The 21,891-nt window shown below is 47.5% G+C and overlaps 1 protein-coding gene across 1 annotated transcript in view; it reads left to right on the top strand.

Moving 5' to 3' along the window:
- The window catches only part of LOC149360623 (complement component receptor 1-like protein), an 87,580-nt gene extending 65,957 nt beyond the window's left edge, over positions 1-21,623 (top strand). Inside the window, exons 11-13 of the mRNA XM_089572415.1 lie at positions 12,630-12,762; positions 13,512-13,619; positions 20,326-21,623. Of these exons, the coding sequence (XP_089428541.1) occupies positions 12,630-12,762; positions 13,512-13,619; positions 20,326-20,486 (402 nt within the window). The 3' untranslated portion in view covers positions 20,487-21,623. The remainder of the gene's footprint in view (positions 1-12,629; positions 12,763-13,511; positions 13,620-20,325) is intronic.
- Positions 21,624-21,891: the final 268 nt, after the last annotated feature.

Raw genomic sequence — 21,891 nt, 5'->3', positions numbered from 1 at the left:
AGCCCTAGCAGTCAGAGCTGTGACCCCCAACCCGCGGTGCGGTAAGTCGCAACCACGGCGGGTTCGGGCCAGAGGGGACAAACACGAGTATGCTACTCGGGGGAGCGTTTATTGCTCCCGAGCGATACAGTGCAGCAGCAACAATACAACCGCCGTAACGAGGGAGAGGGTTCCGCTCGCGTACGGGGGTGAATAACACAAAGGAAAGAACGCACGCAAAAATGTGGGGGAAGAAGGTTCCGCTCACCTCGCGTGGTTCCTCGCTCACGGCCCGCGGCGGTCAAGTCACACACGGTGGCCGGGCGATAAGGGCAGCGGTCTCCGTGGCAGATCTCTGATCCGTGCGTGTGCACGGCTCCCGCCAGAAGACAAGCGAGCCTCGGGAGAAACGCGTCTCCTCCCGGGCTGTGGAGAGGAGGTCTCTCCGTTCTAAGAGGGGAAAGATGGAAAGGCTCCGCGGCGGCGCCGCGGCGGGGAGCGAAAGGAAGCGGAGGTGGCGTGAGTGCCCTCCCTCGCAAAACCTCCCGAACGGCGCGCGCATAGCATCGCGTGATAATTACGCGCGGCCGTTACAATGGGGCAGGGGATTCATGTGTATCCCCACAAAGCCACAAGCAACTCGTGAAGTAGCAGACAGGTATGTGAATCAGCTAGTTGCTTTTAGCGCAGCAAAAATTAAAGAATGAAGAAATAGAGATCTGGTTCGGAAGCTACAAGATCATTGATGAGGTGCTGCAGATTCTCTGCAGGCAGCTAACTTTCTCTGTAGACATCTGTAAAAGCTAAGCCATTTCTGTGCACTTCGATAACCGGGGCCAACTTAGGCGATCCTTGAGATGCACCTCCGGCGGAATGATGCAAAACGGTGATCCCGGGTCAATGATCATACTGAGCAAAACACCACCCCAGCAATCATTGTCATCTGGTTTACTTCCTACAGATTGGAAAATTGCTAAGATCGTTCCTGTGTTCAAAAGTGAAAACAGAAATTCACCAGAAAACTAGCGCCCCATTTCGCTAACCTCCATTTGCTGTAAATTACTCGAGTATGTTATCGCTTCCCACATTTACTGCCATCTGGAACTTAATTCTTTCTTTTTTCTAATCAGCACGGCATCCGGAAAGGTTTTTCTTGTGACACCCAACTGCTAGAATTTACGACTGACTCGCATTTCAACATGGATGCTAACCTTCAAACTGACTGTAAATTTTTAGATTTTGCTAAAGCCTTCGACCGTGTTGAACATTCCCGCTTGTTCTCAAAATTGTCTGCTCAGTGCCTAGATTCTTTAACACTGTCATGGCTACGTAACTTTCTTTCATTTCGCCAGCAGTTCACTGCAGTTAACAATTTCACCTCCCCACTCAGTGATGTAGAATCTGGCGTACCCCAAGGCAGTGTTCTTGGCCCCTTATTGTTTCTAATATACATTAAGGCTGTGGCTAGAGTTTCGTCCAGACGGAACTACAACTTGCGCTAGAGTTCCGTCCGGACGGAACTACAATTTGCGCTAGAGTTCCGTCTAGACGGAACTACAATTTGAACTAAAGTTCCGTCCAGACGGAACTGTAATGACACCATACAGTTCCGTCCAGCATTATGTGCCACAAGAGTTCGGAATTAAAGCTGGCATTAGGGATTGGGAAACCAGTTGGATTGCAGACTTTTGCATGTCCGTTTAAAAAAGTGGCAATCCTGTTCCGCCTAATGTGTGACAGGATATTGTGCTGCATCATTTTTTTTTCCAAGCAGTCAAGCAGGCAATAGAACGAGTTTTGGCTTGGATTTGTAGGTGCGTTTGTATAATGCTTGTTGACCGTTTGTGTACGTCTTAGTCTTTTTCGCGCTAAGTCCTCTTGGAGCACAAACAGCGACAGGGCTTCACATCACTTCGCGAAGAGTTTCTGCACTCTGCTTCTAACAGTGTCATTTTCTCGATCCTGCATGCATGCACGGAAGTTATAGCTTCGAGGATGCAACTAAACGCAGTACGCGGACAGATATTTTGGTGCCGTATACGTGCGTAGAGTGAACATCTGGATACAGCTTAGTCAACTGGTTATTCCAGAGGCAACTAAATGCTTTATGTGGGTAGAAATCACCCATTTTGTATAGTATGGACAGTGCGGACAGTAGACAGTTTTAGTTCTACGTGCGTCGAACCTTCGCGCACGTAAACGTGAGCAGTCTACGTAGCGTGCGCTCGTGTCGCTTCGTACAGTTTTAGCTACACTACAGTGCTCTAGAACCTTGTAGATCTCCCATAGAACCTAAAAAATGCGCTAGCATGTTGTGCCGCGCTATCTAGTACAGATAAAAAAAAACTAATTTTGTTCAGTCGAGCTGCTTGGAGCCGAGCCAGGCCAAGCCACCATAGAGCTATCATACCCTCCTTGTATTATACCAACAGTGCAGGCAGTAAATACTTTGCCCCTTTCTTCTCGCAAACGTTGAGCGATTTCATTCCACCGAACTGTATGTTCGTGTTATCTTCAAAGGAATTGCATTCCTTCACGTCCCGTAGCATATTCGAATCATCGCTTTTAGAGAAGCGAAGGCGCGCTGGTGTCCCACTCATGTTGACGACGTGTGCGTATGGAGCCCAAACGTGCACACTTTTGATTTTCTCGCTGACTGTGACGAGGGTCTCGCGATATCCCGCGAGGTTTTGAACTTCGCGTGGTCTAGCGAGACCTTCGGCACACTCGTTGCTATGACGACCACAAACGCTTCTCCGTCAGGCTTAGGAGCTGCTGAAACGGATTTCTATCTCGAAAACAAAAGCTAGTTCTCATCTAAAACTTCCCGCGAGAGCAAGAATGGACCAACTGAAGGCAAATACAGCAGTTTACAGCACGATACCACGTCCAGGGATTAGCGACGAAGCTGCTATCGTTGTGAAGCGGGCGGGCAGTGCGCCGCCATCTTGCCAACGACACGTACGCAAGCAACGTGAAGACCGCAACGCAAGGATCCGAATCTCACGTATACGTCCATGCAACCCACGCAGACACTTCACGTTCTGCGCATGCGCACTGGTGACCCGTAAGCGCTCTACTTACGTGAAGCTTCTACGTACGTGAAACTAAAATTCTCAATTGTATGGACGGAACTCTAGCTGCAGTAAATATTCCGTCTAGACGGAACTGCAGCAGCAGCAAATGTTCCGTCTGGACGGAACGCTAGACACTCCGATACATTAACGACTTGCCCACAGACATATCTTCTTCTATACGACTCTTTGCTGACGACTGCATCATTTACCGGCCCATTAATTCTATGCATGATCACCTTGCCCTCCAAACTGACCTGAACTTAATTTCAAATTGGTGTAGTAGATGGCAAATGATACTCAACTCATCTAAATGCAAGGTTATCTCTTTCACCCGTAAGCGTACTAATTCTAATTTCTCGTACTCCATTGAAGGTACCGCAGTGTCTCGGGCATCATCTTATAAGTATCTAGGTAATCACCTCACGGATAATCTTTCATGGGCCACACACATTCAATCCATCTGTGCCAAAGCTTCAAGATCACTTGGGTACCTGCGCCGAAACTTGCCAAACGCCCCTAATAACGTGAGAAAAGTCGCTTACTTAACAATTGTGCGTCCTCAATTAGAATTTGCTTCACCTACGTGGTCCCCTTATCAAAATTACCTGATCAACATGCTTGAATCCGTACAAAATAGAGCCGCTCGTTTCATCACACAAAAGTACCACCCCCAGTCCAGTATCACTAAGATTAAACTTGATATCTCCCTCGAACCATTACATATTCGTCGCTGCATCGCTCTTTTATGCTTACTTCATAAATATCGTCACAGCACCAGGCCATCTCCCTTGCCCCTCGAAGAGCCTTCACGCATTTCACGCCGCCTACATAATAAGAATAGCATTAACCGCATTCACGGAAGAACCCTAGCATTCAGTTCATCTGGACTTCCACGTGCCATTATTCTTTGGAATGATCTTCCCAACTGTATTGCATCTATGGGCAACCACCAATCATTTCAAGACCAGCTGCACAAACATTTTCTTTAATGACATTGTGTCTTGTTTCAGGTTGTTCTGTGTCCTTGGTTCCCTTTTCTTCTCGTTGGTATTTTACTAAGTTTTGGTTTCTTGTGCAATTTCAACGATTTGTATGTTTTTTATGGCTACTGCTTTTTCTTTTGATGTGAATTGGACACATGCGATGCATTCTTGCTACTATTTTATTTTTTGTCGCTCGCGGTGATGTATATCTTGTAGTTACGTTTTGCCCAGTATATTTATAATTGTGTTTAATTTTTGCCTTGTATCACGCGTTGTTTTTAATTTATTCTTCCTATTTGCTTAATCTATTGTTTTTGCCCCCCTTACTCAATGCCCTTCTGGGCCCTGTAATGTTTTTTGAATAAAAAAATAAAATAAAATATAATCCTGCTGAAGGACGGGGGCAGGCCTGTCTTTTCCTGTGGTTCCTGCAGTAGGAACACGGTTGAAATATCGCCTTCCTCCATTTGAGGTGCCGCGCTGTCGGACTGAACGGCCTAAGTATCGCCATCATGCCTGCAACAGGTCTGAACACACACGATTGTGAACGACATTTTAATGCGAAATGGCCCGTCTTTCCACGCCCAAAGCACTGCTCTCTTCCCCAGAACATTCATTTTCATCATGATCGCGGTTTGCGCTGCTTGCGCAATCAATACAACTTTTTTTTTACTTTGGTGCGGTTCTGATAGCGGCGCGATTGGCCAGCCAAATTGCACACCGTCGCCTCATTATCAGGCTGCGTCTAGGCGCTCACGTCCCGTGCGGCTGCCTCGGCAGCAGTGGTACAAGCTTCAGCTTTGACAAGCGTCACCGTAGTTTTTGCGAGCAGTGTATCTTGCACATCGCTACCTCGGATGCCACAAACAATCCGGTCACGCAACATAAGGCCAAGGCTGGTGCCGAAGTTTCACTCATCAGTAAGTCTGCGGAGTTCAACAACATATTCTCGGACCGATTCGCTTCCAGCCTAGTTTCGTGTAAACAACTCAGAACTTGCGGCAATCACTTCTCACTTCGGCGCGTAATGGGCATTAAGGAACTTGACTGCGTCCTGGTAGCTCAGCTGATTCACTTTTCGGGGAGCGCATAGTCCAGAAAACACACCTATCGGCTTCGTTGATAGGGCAGAAACCAAGAGGGCCCTTTTCTTATCCTCTGTCTTAATATCATTCGCTTCAAGTAATGCTTCGAGGCGAGTCACGGAAATATCCGACTGATCTTGGTTTGCGTCGAAACTTGGGGAGCCGAAGTTCGCAGCCATGACCGCTGACGCACCGTAGCCGCAGCCACTTCCAGTGCCGCGGGGACGCACCCCTCGTCGCCAGTGTTGTAGCGGGTGACAGGGTGACAGAGCCGGTCCGGGGGCAAACGCAGGACGGCTTTATTTCGCAGACAACGAAACACAAAAGAGCCACTCACGTTGGGCACGCGTCATATCACATTCCGTGAACCGAAATGAGTGTCAACCCTTTTCCCAAGAGCTTGCCACTCGTTGGGCTGCCATTGGGGAACAATGGGAGTAAGACCTCGGCCCTGCACTCGAACTCGACGTATGCAGCGTCCCTGCTCGCTAATCGTGGAGGGGTTCGTGCTCGAGAGAACAAAATACGGAATGAGAAAGCGTGAATATTCATATGCCACTTATTAAACTTGCACAAAGCGGGCCAGCTAGATATAGAATGTCAATGAGGCATTTCTCGCAAATAGAAGGCTGCGTAACAAGGGCTTCCGACTTACAGGCTGATGAGAGCGCGTTTGCTGCGCTTGTTCTGCTGCGTGGAACCAGAAGGCCAGCGGCGACGCACGAAGGATCTCAGTGCGCCTGCCCCGGAAGCTGACGAGAACGAGCTGATGCAACCGCTCGTGACACTGTTCGGATTCTGAAGAGGCTCTCGCTCCGCGGAGTTCCGCGTAACCTTCGAGATGGCCGCTGCCTTCGCTGCTTCCGCTCCTCCTGTAAGGGATGTATTCTCCTCGCCCAGGCGGTGCTGTCCTCACGCACGATGATGACGGTGGTCGGCCGCGTCTAAAACAAGGGGGGGGGGGGGGGGGGGGGGGCGAGAAAACAGGTTTTCACAAAGCCGATGACGAAGACGGAAAGAAGACGGCCTACAATCGTAATGCTGGAATATTTATTCCAGTTGAAGTTAGTCTCCTGTACTAGGCCCCACTGAGACGTTTTTACGAGCTATAAACACGGTGCGCGCAGGCCTAAGTGACAGACTGGTCTGAGATGCTTTGACAACGATCTGTTATTTTCTCAGAATTTCTAAGATCAACAGAAGCGGGTTATGATATTGTCTGAAGATATCAGGCCTTCAGGACTGCCACTGCGGGCGTATAAGCGCTTACTTGCCTCTGAAGAACGATTATTTCTTCGGAAACTCTATCCGCACGAAGGCACTACGCTGTGACCGAAGTAGATTGAATGCTATCGTGCTATTCGCGCCGCCTTTCAAAAAAAGAAAGAACTGCCTGGAACTTGCCTGGAAGAAGAAAGCGGATGTCATTCTTTAGACACTTCTGCAAAATCAAGACGTTGTGTCGAAGGCATCGCAAATCGACACCTCGATAGAATTTAAATGCCGCTTCCAAGCACAAATAGTTCTTCTCCAGTTAGATTGAAACGATGAACATGTGGTGCATACAGAGGCCAGGAGCTTCAGCCAAAATTTATTCTTGAAATACGGGCGTCCTACAAGCCTTAATTGCCTATGCGAGTCGCTTCCTGTAAAATGGAGCCCGTTGTTATTGAGGAGGTAGAAGAGGAAGGGCAGGGAGGTTAACTGGAAGAATAATCGGTTTGCTACCCTACTCGGGGGGACCGGGGTGAGGGGATAAAAAAATGAAAAAGAAAAGAGAGTAGCAGAAAATTGAAGCCACTATGAAAAGTCAGCTTCGTTAAAGTCACAGCCTATCATGTAGGCGATAAGTTCGCAAGAAGCGGAGCAGTGCCTTGACGTCCTTCGCCGCCGACGATCGCCGCGGCCAGTAGCTGAGAATCTTCATTTCCGCCGCCAGTGGGCGTGGACGTAGACGCTCCAGCTCACGGCTGAGAGGCAGCCTTTCGGCGCTGTAGGCAGGGCATTCACAAAGAATATGGGATATAGTCTCGCCATACCAGCAGATGGCACATGCAGGGCTATCAGCCATACCGATTAAGAAAGAATAATGGTTGGTGAAGGCTACACCAAGCCAGAGGCGACCCAGCAAAGTTTCTTCACGTCGTGGAAGGCCGGATGGAAGCCGGAACTTCAGATCTGGGTGCAAGGATTTTAAACGTGAATTGGAAAATTGGCCGGAATTCCACGCGCCAAGCGTGATGTCCCGCGCAAGTGCGCGAAGCCTGCAAGCTGCCTATGATCTTTAAATGGGGATCGACACAAATTCGCCGTTGAGGTGAGCAGTTCACGCGACCTAATCCGCGCGGTGGTTGCCTGATATGCCGCTGTGCCCCGGTTGCCATTGGTAGACATTTTCATGTCCGTTGTTGATGGCAGAGTGATGTAGCTGTCGAATTTTTGCGACCAGTTAGTTGTTCATGGGCGCCACGGCGAAGAGCAGCTTGTAAGCCTTGGTGGGCAGCTTTAGAATCGGTGAAAATAGACCACTGCTGAGGGCGCCGCCGATTGATGTGTTCAATAGCAACACGAAGAGCGGTGAGTTCTCCACCCGTCGAAGAAGTGTGGTGAGCTGTCCTAACTCTAATTTCTGTAGTCCTTGCGGGGATGACCACGGAGCCCGAAGAACTGATATGGTTCACTGAGCCATCGGTGCAGACGTGCGCATGGTTTGCATGGTGTTCATGGAAATATTCAAGAGTGACTTGTTTTAGTTCTATCGGAGGTAAGTCAATCTTCTGCCTGATGCCAGGCATTGAAAGAAGCACACGGGTATTGGGCAGGCTCCAAAGTGGCTAGGACGGTCTAGAGGCTGGTGTAAACTGGGACGGCAGAATGACGCGATGTACATCAATGATGTCTGTAAACGATGTGCGCGGCCTGGTAATAGGAATACTGGTGAGAGGTAATAGGCAAGATGGTGAGAGGGAACCCGGGATATGTGTCGGAAACGTGCCCTTAGTGCGTGAACTGTTAGGTAGGTAAGGATTGGATGCTCCTGGATGATGAGGCACATTTCGGAAATCCCAGGCAGGTACGGAGCGCTAGAGCTTGAACGTTTTGTAGGCTTCGTATGTCTGTTTTTCAAATGTTTCCAAGTGCAGGGAAGCTGTAGCGAAGAAATTTCATGAATAGGGCGTTTTAGAGCTGCATCATCGAACACACCGACGCTCCCCACGAAAGGCGAGAACGTCCGAAATCGCTCTCTGTCTCTTTTTCATCTATGACATACGGGGGGTCCATGATAAATTTCGGTCGATGATTACTCCCAGAAACCGATGGCTCGTTACGTAGGGTATTGCTGTGCCGTTTATGCATATAGAATAAGGGTACATGTTCTTGCATGCAAAAGCAACAATCGAGCACTTTTCGGTTGAAATCTGTAGGCCTTGAAGGTGAAGGTAGTCCGCAAGAATACATGACGCCTTTCGAAGTCTCGTTCGAGTTTGTGGGCGCATAACTCCGGCTGCCCAGATACGGATGTCGTCTTCATAGATTGAGAGGTGCACCGACTGTGGTAGTATATCGACAAGCCCGACAAGTGCTAGGTTGAACACCGTTGGATTGAGCGCTCCACTCTGCGGTACTCCACGGGAAGTGAAATCAGAAGACGTTGCGCCATCCTCCGTCTGCACAAAGAGAGATCTGTTAGATAAATAACTGAGTATCCAGCAGAATACGCGACCACCAAGCTGGTCAGCTTCCAGGGCGTCCAATATAGCCTGGTGAGTTACATTGTTGTATGCGCCCTTTATATCCAGAGCAATGCCGCGGTCAGCGCTTCAAATGTTTTAAGGCGCTGGACTGTTGACACCAGGTCGACCACGTTGTCAATTGAAGAGCGTCCACGCCGAAACCCGGACATTACAGCCGAATAAATACGGTAGCGCTTCAGGTACCCTCAATACGTGTTAATACCATCCTTTACCGTACCTTGCCAACGCAACTAGCCAGCGCAATCGTACGGTATGAGGTCAGGTCAAGACGCGATTTCCCTGGTTTCATGAGCGGAACTAGACGACTGGACTTTCACTCGTCTAGAACGATGCCCTCATTCCATGATTTGTTGCAATACTCCAAAAGGACATGCCTAGCTTCTTGCCCAAGGTTTGCAAGTGCAGTGTATGGCACAGCATCGGATCCCGATGATGATGACCGTCTGCAACAAGCAAGTGCAAGCGCAATCAAGTTCCTCCACGGAGAAGGGAAGGTCCATCCGAGAATCCCGAGGAGCGGGAACATCGCTGCAATGCAGCGTTGCACATGAGATGGATGGTCCTGCTACACTAGCGGAAAAATCCTCAGCTACCTCAGCCTCACCACGCCGTTGGAAGAGTGTAAGAGACTTTAAAGGGTGCAGCTGGTGTGGGGATTTTCGAAGGCCACGAACGACATGCCAGATGCGTGACAGAGGTTCCCGTGGATCAATCGTTTCACGAAATAACATCCAACGTTGTGCCTGGAGGGCTTGAATTCTGCGCTGAATTTTCTTTCGCATGCGCCTCCCATCTCTGAGGTCAAGTCTTGACTTTGTGCATCGGTACCTACACTCTGCCCTCCGTCGCAGTGATCCCATGCGCTGCAATTCCATATCAAATTTCCTGTACTTTGAAAATGGGGTGAGTAACCGTGTCACGTTTCCATGGCCTCCTTAATTTTCCCTGCCAAACTGGCGAGTAAACCTTCTCTGCAAGCATCTTCCATAAGCGCTTGAAACACTGACCAATCGATGCATCTCATGCGTGTGGCATAGGTGCATGTGTAAAGGCCAGTAATGATCGGATATGTAGGGATATGGCCCCTTCCGCGGGTCTCAGTATCCGAATACCACCGAACGTTGCTTATAAGGCATCGAGAAACAAAAGCCAATCGAAGCAGCTGTTTTAAGTTGTCCCTCGAACATATGTTTGGGAGCCGTGATTTAAGCACTCAAGGTCGTGGTCAGAAGCGAAGGACACAAGTTTTCGTCCCCTAATGTTCATTCTAACTCCTCCCCACTTGGTATTGTGAGCGTTAAAGTCGCCCATGACGATACAAGGTCCGGATGTAACCTCCATCAGGTCACTCAATCATAAGGCGTCAAATCGACTTGATAGTGGCATACGCATCCACAAGCGTAAACGTGAGATTACGCCTCTTCACTGTTACGCAAACGTACGGGTTGTCATTATTAGGGGGAACTGGATGAAGCACATACGTAAGTTCACGCCGAATGTAGACGATGACTTTGCTCTTCCCTCGGTGCGTGGGAGATGCGAGCGGCTCGTAACCTGACAGTCGCAATGTTTGGTACATTCGGCTCACAAATGACAAGGATGGGGAAATTATTTACGTAAACACATTGCCGAATATCTGAAATTCGGGGATGAAGTCTGCGGGCATTCTATTAAAAAATAGAGGCTTGCGTTAGCTGCTTTTCAAATGTTAATGCTGGGGGGAGCCATTGTTCCTTCTACTCTAGCGCCGCTAGGACTGCAGTTAGCGTGTCCAGTACTTGCAGCGCATTCTGTGCTGCTGCCGTGCGCAGTCCTGCCAGCACAGCGCGGATGACACTCAGGACGAGCTTCAGCATTGCTATAACCGAGATCTTGGCCTTTCTCCGGATCAACAGCAGGAGCCGAACTTAGAGATGGCATTGACTTTCCTGACCCAGTGGATGCGAAATGTTTGAGGAGCGACGGCTCGGTAACGGCCGAATCAGCACGTTCGGCGTCACCAGCTGTCGGGCTCCCTTGATGTAGTGCGGCAGGTGGAGGAGGAGAACAAGATGCAGCCGTTCTAGAGGCCTCCCTGCCAAAAGTAACAGCTTTCTTAGAATACCTTCGACGACGCGAACGACGTCGTCGCACCTTAGCAGCTGCCTCTGTGCGTGGAATGGTCTCGAACCATTTGCTTCAGCACTGCTCGTTCATTATTTAGCCGTGGGCAGTCTTTCGAGCAGGAATCATGAGGACCATGGCAGTTGGCACACTTCAGGATAGTCGAGCGGCAAACGACGCCGCAAAGTGACTCAGATCATCTGGGGCACACGATGGTGTTCTTGCAGAGGCCACTCACGTGTCCGATCTTCATGCACTTTCTGCATTGCAGTGGCTTGGGCACGAAAGGTCGAACCGGGTGGCGAAAATGCCCAACTTTCATATACGACGGTATACAGTCGCCCTTGGATTTGAGCTTGATGCACCGAGATCTTCCAAGGCGCTGACCTTCCATTATTGAGATCCTGTTGGACGCTGGCTTCATGAAAATAGACAAATCATCGGCAGCGATGTAAATGTCGACGTTGTCAATGACGCCTGCTGCAGTGGCGCTACCTTGGAGGAGATGGGAGCGTACGCTGTGGTCGCCGAGTTTAACGGCGGTCAGACTTTGCAGTGCACTCCGCTCCGTGACATCAATGGGGATAATGTTTTTGTAGTTGTTGACCCTCACGTCTTTAATCCCCCCAGGGACGAGGCCCTCAAGGAACATAGACGTGGCTTGCCTGTTCAGGTGGCTTAAGTTTGCAGTCGACCACATCTCGTGTTAAACTGCAACACACTCTCACTCGGTGCACTGCAGATTGTCTTCTTCATCACCTAATGCTACTCTAAAACTGATATTCGCGCTTTGAGCTATGTGACGGTAGTGACAGAGATATGTGCGCTTCACGCGTTGGCGTAGACAACATCATGGCAGAAGCATGGCACTGGAGCGCAGGCCGTTGGTGTACACTGTGTAAATTGGCATTCACCGGTGGAAAAGTTGGAGACGCGCAATACTGGCCCCTAGGTGAATTGACACCTCAGTGGCGCTTTCATTTACGTGGTGGGGGTGTGCGCCAGCCACAAACTGTTCTTTCGCACAACATTACGTGCTTAGCAATGCTAAACCGCCAGCCATTTTTTTCTGAAATATTAGTTTGCATTGCGTGCGAACGCCACAATTTGGCGTTATCTCAAGTTTAAATGCCAGAAGATGGCCATTGCAACGGGCTGTGTCACAAAAATGCCAAGTTTTTGTTTCAAAGGGGAATTGAGATAACACGTCGTCAATGTCCGACGTCATAATGAAATTATTGGGCCACGGATTCTCCTGAGACAAATTTTTATAATAAAAATGGACGCACTGCCCACTTGTTTAAAGCCAATGCCTCAATCTGCCCGCTCCGTTGTTTACTGTCCTCAGGTGAATTTCATATCCAATGGCGAATACATGTCGCCAACTTCTTCTCAAACCGAGACGTTGATAGAAATTAGTTTCTAACAGGCTACCATAAAAGAGAGATGGTTTACTGGAACTACCATTCCTTATCACTAGCATTAAACTGCTTGAAACATAATCGTCTATGTACGCTGAACTAAAATTACGTTTTTCCTTGCCTTCAACAAGAAAATATCACTATATTAATTTATTAAAAATATGGGAGAAGAGAGTAGCATGGTTGCCATTATTTCATCGTGTGCTTGCTTGTCCATTTTCATCAGGTGAAGGTGACAGAACAAGGTCATCGTGTTGGTGCTATCGTCTTCACGACGGATGCGAGCTTGGAAATAAACCCCATGGAGGTCTTCAATGAAGCTTTTGTACTTCAAAAGCTCGGAAGCTTGAACTACACTGGTAAGCAGGCCACACCCTCGAAAGCCTATTTTACCATGCGCAGTAGCTTTTGTGCACAGTCTTTAGGCTTTAAATTGTTTGTCTTCAGAAAAAATTCGACGAAACCATTCGAAGCATACCCTTTGTTTGTACTATACGCACAACTGATCAAAAAGGAACCAGCATAATGAAAAAATAATAATAGTGAAGTTAAAGCTGAGCCGATGAGTTAAATTATATACAAAGATGCATAGATGGACTTAATGTCGATCATTTGAGATTTCCGCGCACACCCAATTGCTGCTGCCGATCTGAATAAACGGCGCCAATATATGCTTTCAGAGAAATGCACAGCAAAGGTTCCGATTTTCCATAACATAATGCCTCTTTGTTACTGCCACTAAAAGAGAATACATAACAACTTTCCAAGAACTTTCCAAGAACTTTTTGCTCTTAGCCCTATAGAAGGAGACCAGAAATTATCGTTTATTCGAGCGTTGGCGGCCCGCACCGAAAAAAGGAATTTTCGATGCACCAAGGCGGCTTGACAGGAACTGATGGGGTGGCGGGTATGATTGTAAGATGGCTTTACGTATGGCTACTTGAAAGCATTATATGGTCAATAGTTGTTTCTATTGATATACTGGCGGCCGGGTACTTCCAGTCCATCTAGTGTGAGCAATTTTGAGAGCACCACACGTGTGGTGCAACAATTTTATAGAGGGCATAAAGAGAATGTTTCTTTGCTCATTTCGCTTTCCTTTTTCCAGGTGGCGGGACATCCATCAACGAGGGCCTAAAAAAATTGACGAATAGTGTCGCAAACGTCAAGTACCGAATGAAAGATGTAAAGTTTGCTGCATTTCTAATCTCAGACGGTAAGAATTTCTATACGGTACCTCACATCTGGGCTAAAAAATTTGCGCAAGTGTAAAAACGAAAAAAGGTACGCCTATATCTCACATCAGAGACCGCTCTTTGGAAGTTTACACACTTGCTGACGATGTTGGCTTTATACCTCCATCTTTTTATGCTGGTCGTGCCATACTGATTCCAAACTGCGGAGATAAGTGTCGGTTGAGGACTCCCGAAGGGTATCGTCCCATTTGATTTATTAATGCAGATTAAAATATTTCCAAGAATACTTTCTTCTCGCTTGTAGCATTGGATTTAATTGGTTCACATCAAGCATGTGGCATTCGAGGCTGCAGTAACAAAACTCATACACATATTTCATATTCAGTGCTGGAATCAGTGGCGGGTGAAGCCGGACAGGTTGCTATAAATGATAAAGATCTTGCGAAGCACTTTGATAAGGTTTGTCGTGCATTTTCGTTTGCAGTCTTGAAACGTCCAAGCATTGGAGGTGATTTGATTAATGGCATTAGGCTACCCTATAAACAGTCTCATACAGGATTGCCCAAATCGATTGCACTAATCTCGTCTGTTCGACACGGTCGCCCATTATCACTTCTGTTATTTGTTCTTTATCTCGAAGCCTTCTGTCTTAGTGTCGTCCGATCCCAAGCTAATCGAGGATTCAGTCGAAAAATAGAATTTTAGCCAATCTTTATGACGTCGCCATTTTGTGTTCTGATAAAAACAGTGTGCTTGAAGTTTTGCCTTTAGCAGTGCAGTACTGTGACTCTGGCGCGACTCTAAATTTGGGAAAATATTTAGGATTCTTGTCGGGTTACTGGGGTAAGAAACGTATTCGCTTTGGGGGCATAGCCTTGGACTCTGATTCCCTATAGCATCCTCGTGTACCCCTTCATCAGATCCGGAAAACTGGCTCTCATTGGGAATCGCAAACTCTTCTGTGAGGTGAAAAACGCAGGCGTGGATAGGTGGCGAATTCTCAATTTTTGCTCGGGGTGCACATGTTTGCAACATCTTCTTTATTGCAAAGCTTGGCTATGCGTTGCAAGTGATTTACTGTGCGAGGAAGAAGGTAGACTTGTTGCAAAGACTATTCGCAACCCTTTTTTTGGCGCTCTCAATGAGAGCGGATGTGAAGAGGCAATTGCTGTATTTCTGCCGGGTTTACATGAGTCGGTCTTGTTCATTTGTTGCTCACGAGCTTGTTTCACGGTTTTTCTTCCTCAAAGCTGCAAACCACCCCTTTCTGCTGGCGGTGCTTGGAAGCCGACTGAATGGTCGTCTGCCTTATTAGTGTGCTTTGGCCGCTCACGGCCGTGAGGTAGCTTTGTGGCGTTTCCTGAAGGAGATAGCTGATAGCTTTGATATCCTGACTGCTCACATTTAGTTACAATATTTTTTGGACCTCGCAAGTCGGCAGATATATGACAAAAGTACTAATAGAATCTCTAGTCCCTCTGCCCGTGTATGAGTAGCATTACCTTTCTTTTATAGATTCTGGTGTATTGAAACGAGCTCAACAAATATATATTCAATCAGCTGCAAAACCCTTTCTCTAAACTCTCCACTTCAACTCTATATCTCAGTGCCTGGCTTCGCCAATCAGGGGCGATCGATCACCGCTTTGTGTCGTGCCGTGATGCAGTGATTTTGTCGAACAGACTTCAACGAACAATCAAAAAAGTACATTCAGATACATTTGTGTAATATAAGGTTCTTGCCTCTCCTCAAAAACATCACGGTACCGAACGATTTGGCGATGCTGATTGGACTATTATTCTGCGAAAGACCGGCCTGATGGATCAACACGCAAAAACAACCTCTTCTATCTAAGCCTCTGTTCAGTGAACAGTGCGCCTTGATGGGGGGGGGGGGGGGGGGGGGGTTGCTGCGTAGCACCGGCCGCCTGAATGAGTGACGGTTCTTAACGCATGTATATGTCTCCCGCAATTTTTATGCGGAGGTGGAGTGTTGTGTACGCAGATACGGGAATGCATGTCTACATTGCGGAGTAGTCTCAGTGTACGTAACACATACAGTACCTGAGCGGGATTGATTTTCAAACGAGAAAAATAAAAACTGTGGCGATAGCCTAGCGGTCTCGCGAAGCGTCATATGAAGCTGATCTGTTCAGGCCGCCGCGGGTTCGACAGTGGTTGGCTCGTGGACGCCGCCGCGACCAGAATGTCCCGAGATGTGGAGACACTCGGGAAACTCTGGGCACATGAGCAGAGGCTTAGTAAGAGCAAGTCGAAGCGGTCGCAGCTGAGTCCACGCGAAAGCCACCGCATGCTACTCCTCTTCGTTGTCGATTCCTCTCGGACTAGTATTAGCCAGTTCACCTAGTGCACTTGACAACGACACAAATATATTATATCAGATAGGTTAAATGTTGCCACGCCACATGATCGCACTCTTTCATCTGTGAAGCTTCTAAAATTAAGCATCCTGTTTTGTCTCTGCATAGTGAATTACCATCACGTTTCCGAATAGCGCTGTACCATTGTAAGAATAGTAGTGCACTCCTTATGCGCCCTCATTATCGACCCTCAGCGCGCCCGCATGCTTCCGGAGGTGGTGATGAATGGAGCATTCGATTTTGTCTAAATGACCTTTACCAAAGCTTAACAGGATATCGGACGCCACACATGTTTTGCATGGCATATACACATTTTTGCGATTGGTGCCGCGGTGGCGTTCTTTCCCACGTCTTATCTGGCTAGAAGATGAAAAGCAGAAAACTTCCTGGGCTTCCCTGCCACACCCAAAGGAAGGTGTAACAGCATACGTTTTGTGCTTATGTCGATCGTCTCCTCATGCCTCAGATTTGAAACTTGAAGGCATCATTAAAGACTCAGTAACAGCTTGAAGAAGGTTAGGCCGGAAACAAGCCACTTGAAGAAAGAAGTGGAACTCAAGCACGTCTGAGCATAATTTAAGGAGAGATATCCTTATACAAAATGACGCCATCCGCCTTTTAACAAGCTGACAGCGCCACGAATTGAGTGGTAGAAGAGTCTTTTTTGCTCAGAGCTTGTAGATTTGACAGAGGAACACAGTGTTATCAGAGACATTCACAGTAATCAGAATTACAGTACGTTCTTGTGGACCTCGAAGCATATAGTGTGAGCAGAAGAAGATTTCAACGTAGCTAAGGTCCCGTCCACCATCGCTTTTACGCTCTCCTTTTGCCGAGAACTCTGTCAGGTTTTGGAAGTATTACTGCTGTTGATGTGCTGCTTCGTCGCAGAGCGGTGACGGCAGGGTGGCGCCCACCACCGTAGCGAGAGCCTAGGAGCACACTGCAGGTCTTGCAAAGGCGGACATTAGATATGTGCTGCAGATACACTGAGGTAATCGAGTGTAGAAGACTCAAACAGCACGACGAATTCCCGAAGTCTCGCAGACACCGAAATGCTGCCCTGACATGTACGTTCGCGTGGCTTCAATTTATCTTTTCTATGAACGCAACAGAGTTTTTTGTGTTCGCCTTTGCCTGCGATGGAGGTCTGTGACGGTCATGCGACTACTCTTACCTTCCCAGCAAATGATGGCTGAAAGCCAGCCGTCGTCGTCTCCATTGATACTTCTATTCGTTTTAGCTGGTGCAGTGTTGTCTTTTCAATCATCTGATATCGACTGATGACCCAAGGAGTGTTCCTTGAACGCAGCTATTCTTAGTTCCTCAATGCTTAGTTGTGATGGCAACGTCGCACATAAGTACTGAAAAGAAAAAAAAATTAGTGGCAATGACACTCGTGGTAATGTTGAGGAGCAAGGCGAGCTGGTTTCGTCTCCTTTTGCAACTATACCATTTTCTTTTAATGCTACTCCCGCACGTGAGTGAGTAACGACTGTAATTGGTCTCGGTACGGTTACAGTGGCTGCTTCATGAGGTGGGAAATGTGGTGGCATGGAATTGTCATGTGACCCGTTCCTGGTGAGTGTGGCAAGAGTAGCCGTCCTACGTTCCACCCGCCGCACTTACGAAGCTCTTGCCTACTGCATACGTGTAGCTTTCATAGCACGGGGCTCCGCCTCGGCAGCATGCATGACTCTCCTGCAACGGTATTGGTGTCCCGTCATACCGTTGGCAGCGGTATCATAACTGATTTCGCTGCTCATGCACATCCTCTCAGGGTACTGTGCAATGCAGTCATTTCCGGCTGCCATTTTGAGCGGCGTTGCAAGGTGTTTGGCGCCGTCTTGAAAAGAACGCGCGTCCTTTTCGAAACGATGAGGTTAGTCTAAGTCGCGATGGAGCGGCTATATGCACGGCGCGTGAAGTGATCGTGGAAGTTTTCTTGCGAAAGACTCTACTATTCGTTTGCCGCGCAAGTTGTCATACTAGCAGCTGTTCACATCGATAACAATAGGCATTTTCACGACCGTATGCCTGGAAAAATGAACATTATGCATGTGGCGCTAGCTCTACGCGCTGCTTGCCCCTACAATGTATGTTAATGGTTCCTTGCAGAGCCGACAAAGCTAAAACGCCTATACAGATGACTGTTGCGTTCAGTAGTAGAGTGCCAGTGTAAGATGGTTCTCCTTTATTGCCGAACCAAGATACCCGCACATGGTATTTAGAATGCCTTTAGTAGTCAACTACAGTAGTTTAAAAAAATTTGGCAGTGGCTTAGCTCTGGTTAAGCCTGGATATACAAGCGAAAAGCTGCAGTTATGCTTTGTTTGACGTCATGCCTGTCGCAGTTCGCGCACAATGCACTGGGAGCACCACGATAACGGTGGAGGCGTTCGGCCGCCCACACACTGCCTTTGCGGAGGCGGAGGAGGAGGCGGAAATCGACGCGGTTAAAATTCAGGGGAACTTTGGCTCTCTAAAGTGCTGCAAGGCGAAAGCGTGTACTGGTGCACAGCTTTTCTTTCTATTTTTCATATTTTAATTTTTTTATTTTTTGATGGTTTTGTTTAGTTTTTCTTATTGTTTAGTCTTTTTATTTCTAGTTTTCCATACTTTTTCATTTCATTTTTATACCTTTTTATTTTCCTAATTTTATTGTTTTCCTTCTTTATTTTTATTTTTCTTTGTTTTGTTTTTATTGTTTTTGTATTTTTTTCCTATTCTTATTTTTATTCCTTTAATTTCATTTATGAGAGCTATGCATTCACTAGATGCGCCTTTATTCATGCTCAAGCCTTGGGCATTTGCGGCGGAGTGGTGGCAGTGATCTCTTCTTCTTGATGTCAGTTGAGGTTCCTTGAGGTCGGAAATCATATGATTTTTTTTCTGTAATTTTCCTAACACCGTCAATTATTTTTGCACTAAACTGGAGCTTGGTAGTATTTCGTCTATTATTTTTAAGTGCTAGTATTGTTTACAAAGCGCATGCAAATTACCCGCCAGTATTAAGGACCAGTTCTTTGTGTGTGAATATGGTCGACCAGAAGGTGCTTCCGCGATCTTTGCGGCGTTAATCTAAAAAATCCTGGCATTTTTGTTTTAACAGTGTAAACCGTTTGGCAGCGGCGTTACTATAGGGTGTGTAGACAGCTCCACGCGAGCCTTATTGTCTGATATGTTGGAGGCGGCAATGAGATCTCGCTGAAGACCCTAACCATTGTTGCCTGCGTATATATTTTTTTTCTCCCAGCTATCAGCTATTTATGTCTCATCAAGCGTCCCGCAGTATTCTGTTCCGGTTGCACTTCTCTTTTTGTACATCAGTGGCCTACCGTAATTGAATTCTTTAATTCGCAGTTAATTAGCCTTCATATCATGACTTCCTTCTGAAAGTTATGTAAGTGGCGTGCTGCAGTTTATGAGCATCAATTTCTGTTAAACTTCTTTATTCTCTTTCTCTTTGCAAACATCTCATTTCTTGCTCGAATAGCTCGATGACAGTTGCCTAAACAGGATAGTGGAGTACACACACTTCACCATTACATTTAGGCATGAAATTTGATGGGGAAAACACATCGATCCGGTTACTAACAAAACTTTCTAACGGCTTGGATACTTGCACCCCACTTGGCGTACGGCACATTAGAACCTGAGTTAAATAGAAAACATTACTCCACCCAGGCGTTCAATGCTGCTATGTCGTTTGGAAACATGACACGTTTTGGGTGTAAAGAAAGTAGAATCTGTTGAAAAAATGCTGTCCGTTCTATATTGCACAGATATGTCAGATATTTTTCCCGTCCTTTCATGGCTTTCCGCTGGGTCTCAATCCACCTTCCTTACCTGTGCGCATGAAATGTATGAAGTATTTTCTCCTTCTGCGATTTGTATCACTTCACAACTATTTGAAATTTTAAACCATCGTTATTTAGAAGCTGCTATGAAATAAACATTTCATCCTAACCCTTGTTTAAATCCAGCTTTTCTCCGCGTATTTTAGAACTTCGCAATCCTGCTGCTGGCCCTGTACCTGCTCTGCCTCTGAAAACTTTTTGAGATGCTGCGATTTGTAGCTGAGAAACTTTTACTGTGCGTTTTCTTATGTTTTCGTAGTATCAAATATGCTGCGGGTTATTGCCATTTCTCTGTGCATTTTTATGTGCTCAGGCTATAGCCTCAAGCGAAGCTGGAATATGTGAAATCGAATACTGTATTGCCAAAGGGGCTTGCGGAATTGCGGCAGCGTTTCAGCGATTCACCAAGGTCACATAATGTAGTTCTGGAGGGCTAAACGAATTTAAAGAGCCGTGTTACCGACTCACATTTTTTCCAACACGCAGGTAAGGCGAATGTCGGCGGAGACGCATATAAAGAAGCTGATATTCTGAAGGATGCTGGTGTGGAGATGTACTGCATCGGAATCACTGGACAGCAGAATGACGAAGCACTTTACAGGCTGGCCTCCAGACAAGATAATGTGTTTATCCTACGTCCCCAGTAACACAAGGTGGCCGGCTCATGCGGGTCCGACACGGGGAATGAGGGCTGGTGACTGCCGCAATAAAGCTACATGGATCCCTCGTGGGTGCAGTGCTGGCACAAAACGCTTGGTCTTCCCACTTCATGCCTCAGTGGGACTCTCGTCGGCTAGGCATGGGCTAGGTCCTACCGCAGATACATGCGGGCTAAAATGCGGGCTCTATTATGGCGAAGTGCGGGTAATCCCAAAAGGGGCCGCCCGTACATCACCGTGAGGGAACCGCGGTGGTTTTGCTTGGGCAAACAGCTGGTGTTCTCGTTTTCAACCTACATAAGTCCCAAGTAGAAAATATAGGGGCTAAACTTTTGGCTTCACAGTAGCGAAGTGTAGGCATGCAATTTCGGCTGTCTGAGCAACACCTCTGACGGTCCCGCATGGGCTGGGCATGGGCACGTTTGCCATTCCCATATGCTACTCCAACATACATTCCCATGCACGCAGTTCGTGTGCATAATAGATGGCGCTACATGATGGTAAAGTGCGGACACCCCCAACAGAGACTGCCCGTGCAGAACCCTGACGGAGCCAATTAGGATGTGTGCGGGCTAACACCAGTATTCCCACCTGTAGCCTGCATGGGTCCTGCGTATAAAATCTTGGGCTCGGCATGGGCACATTTGCCATTCCTACATCTTACCCGCCTGTATCATTCGTATCTAGTAGAAAAGGGTAAAGTGCGGGCTGCGCAGTGGCGAAACATGCAGTGCGTGCATGAAAGGCGCGGGCCACATGAGGGTATTGCGGGCAACCTTAATAGGGGATTCCTGTGGAGCACACTGACAAAGCCAAGGCGGTTGTGCGTGGGCAAACAGCTAGTATATTTCCTCCTGCAGCCTTCGCATGTCCTGCCAGATTACTCTGGGCTTCAAAATGCAGAACCTTTATGCGCCATTAGCAAGTTGCCAGGCAACACCTATCGACAGTGCCACGTACATTACTCGTGCACGGGAAGAGTTGACATTTTCACATTTAGCCTGCCTGCATAACCTACATCGGACGTAAAAGGACCAACCGTGCCCCAATACCAAGACCTTGCGTGTTTCACTCTTATGAAGAGCTGCAGTTTGAACGTCATAATAAAAAAAACTAGCCCCTTTACCTGGGATTTTTTCGTGCTTCTTTTTCGCATACCGCGTTGCATTTTTTTTGTGTACTATAGTCGCCGCAGAGAAAGCTGCCACCATAAGGTGTCTTGCTTGTTTCAATGCACTTCACTTACGACAGCACTACAAGCGTTTTCGTCATCTCCATGCAACATGTGGCGCATGGCCTTCACAACTAGTCGCCGCGGTGGCTCAGTTGTTATGGCGCTCGGCTGCTGACCCTAAAGACGCAGGTTCGATCCCGCAGGTTCAGTTCGGGCTAC

The sequence above is a fragment of the Amblyomma mixtum genome, chromosome 2 (assembly GCF_055824585.1).
Source record: "Amblyomma mixtum isolate Tamu chromosome 2, ASM5582458v1, whole genome shotgun sequence".
In the NCBI taxonomy this organism is placed as follows: Eukaryota; Metazoa; Arthropoda; class Arachnida; order Ixodida; family Ixodidae; genus Amblyomma; species Amblyomma mixtum.
Note: the sequence above shows the minus strand (reverse complement) of the source record. Positions and strands in the feature narration are given on the sequence as shown.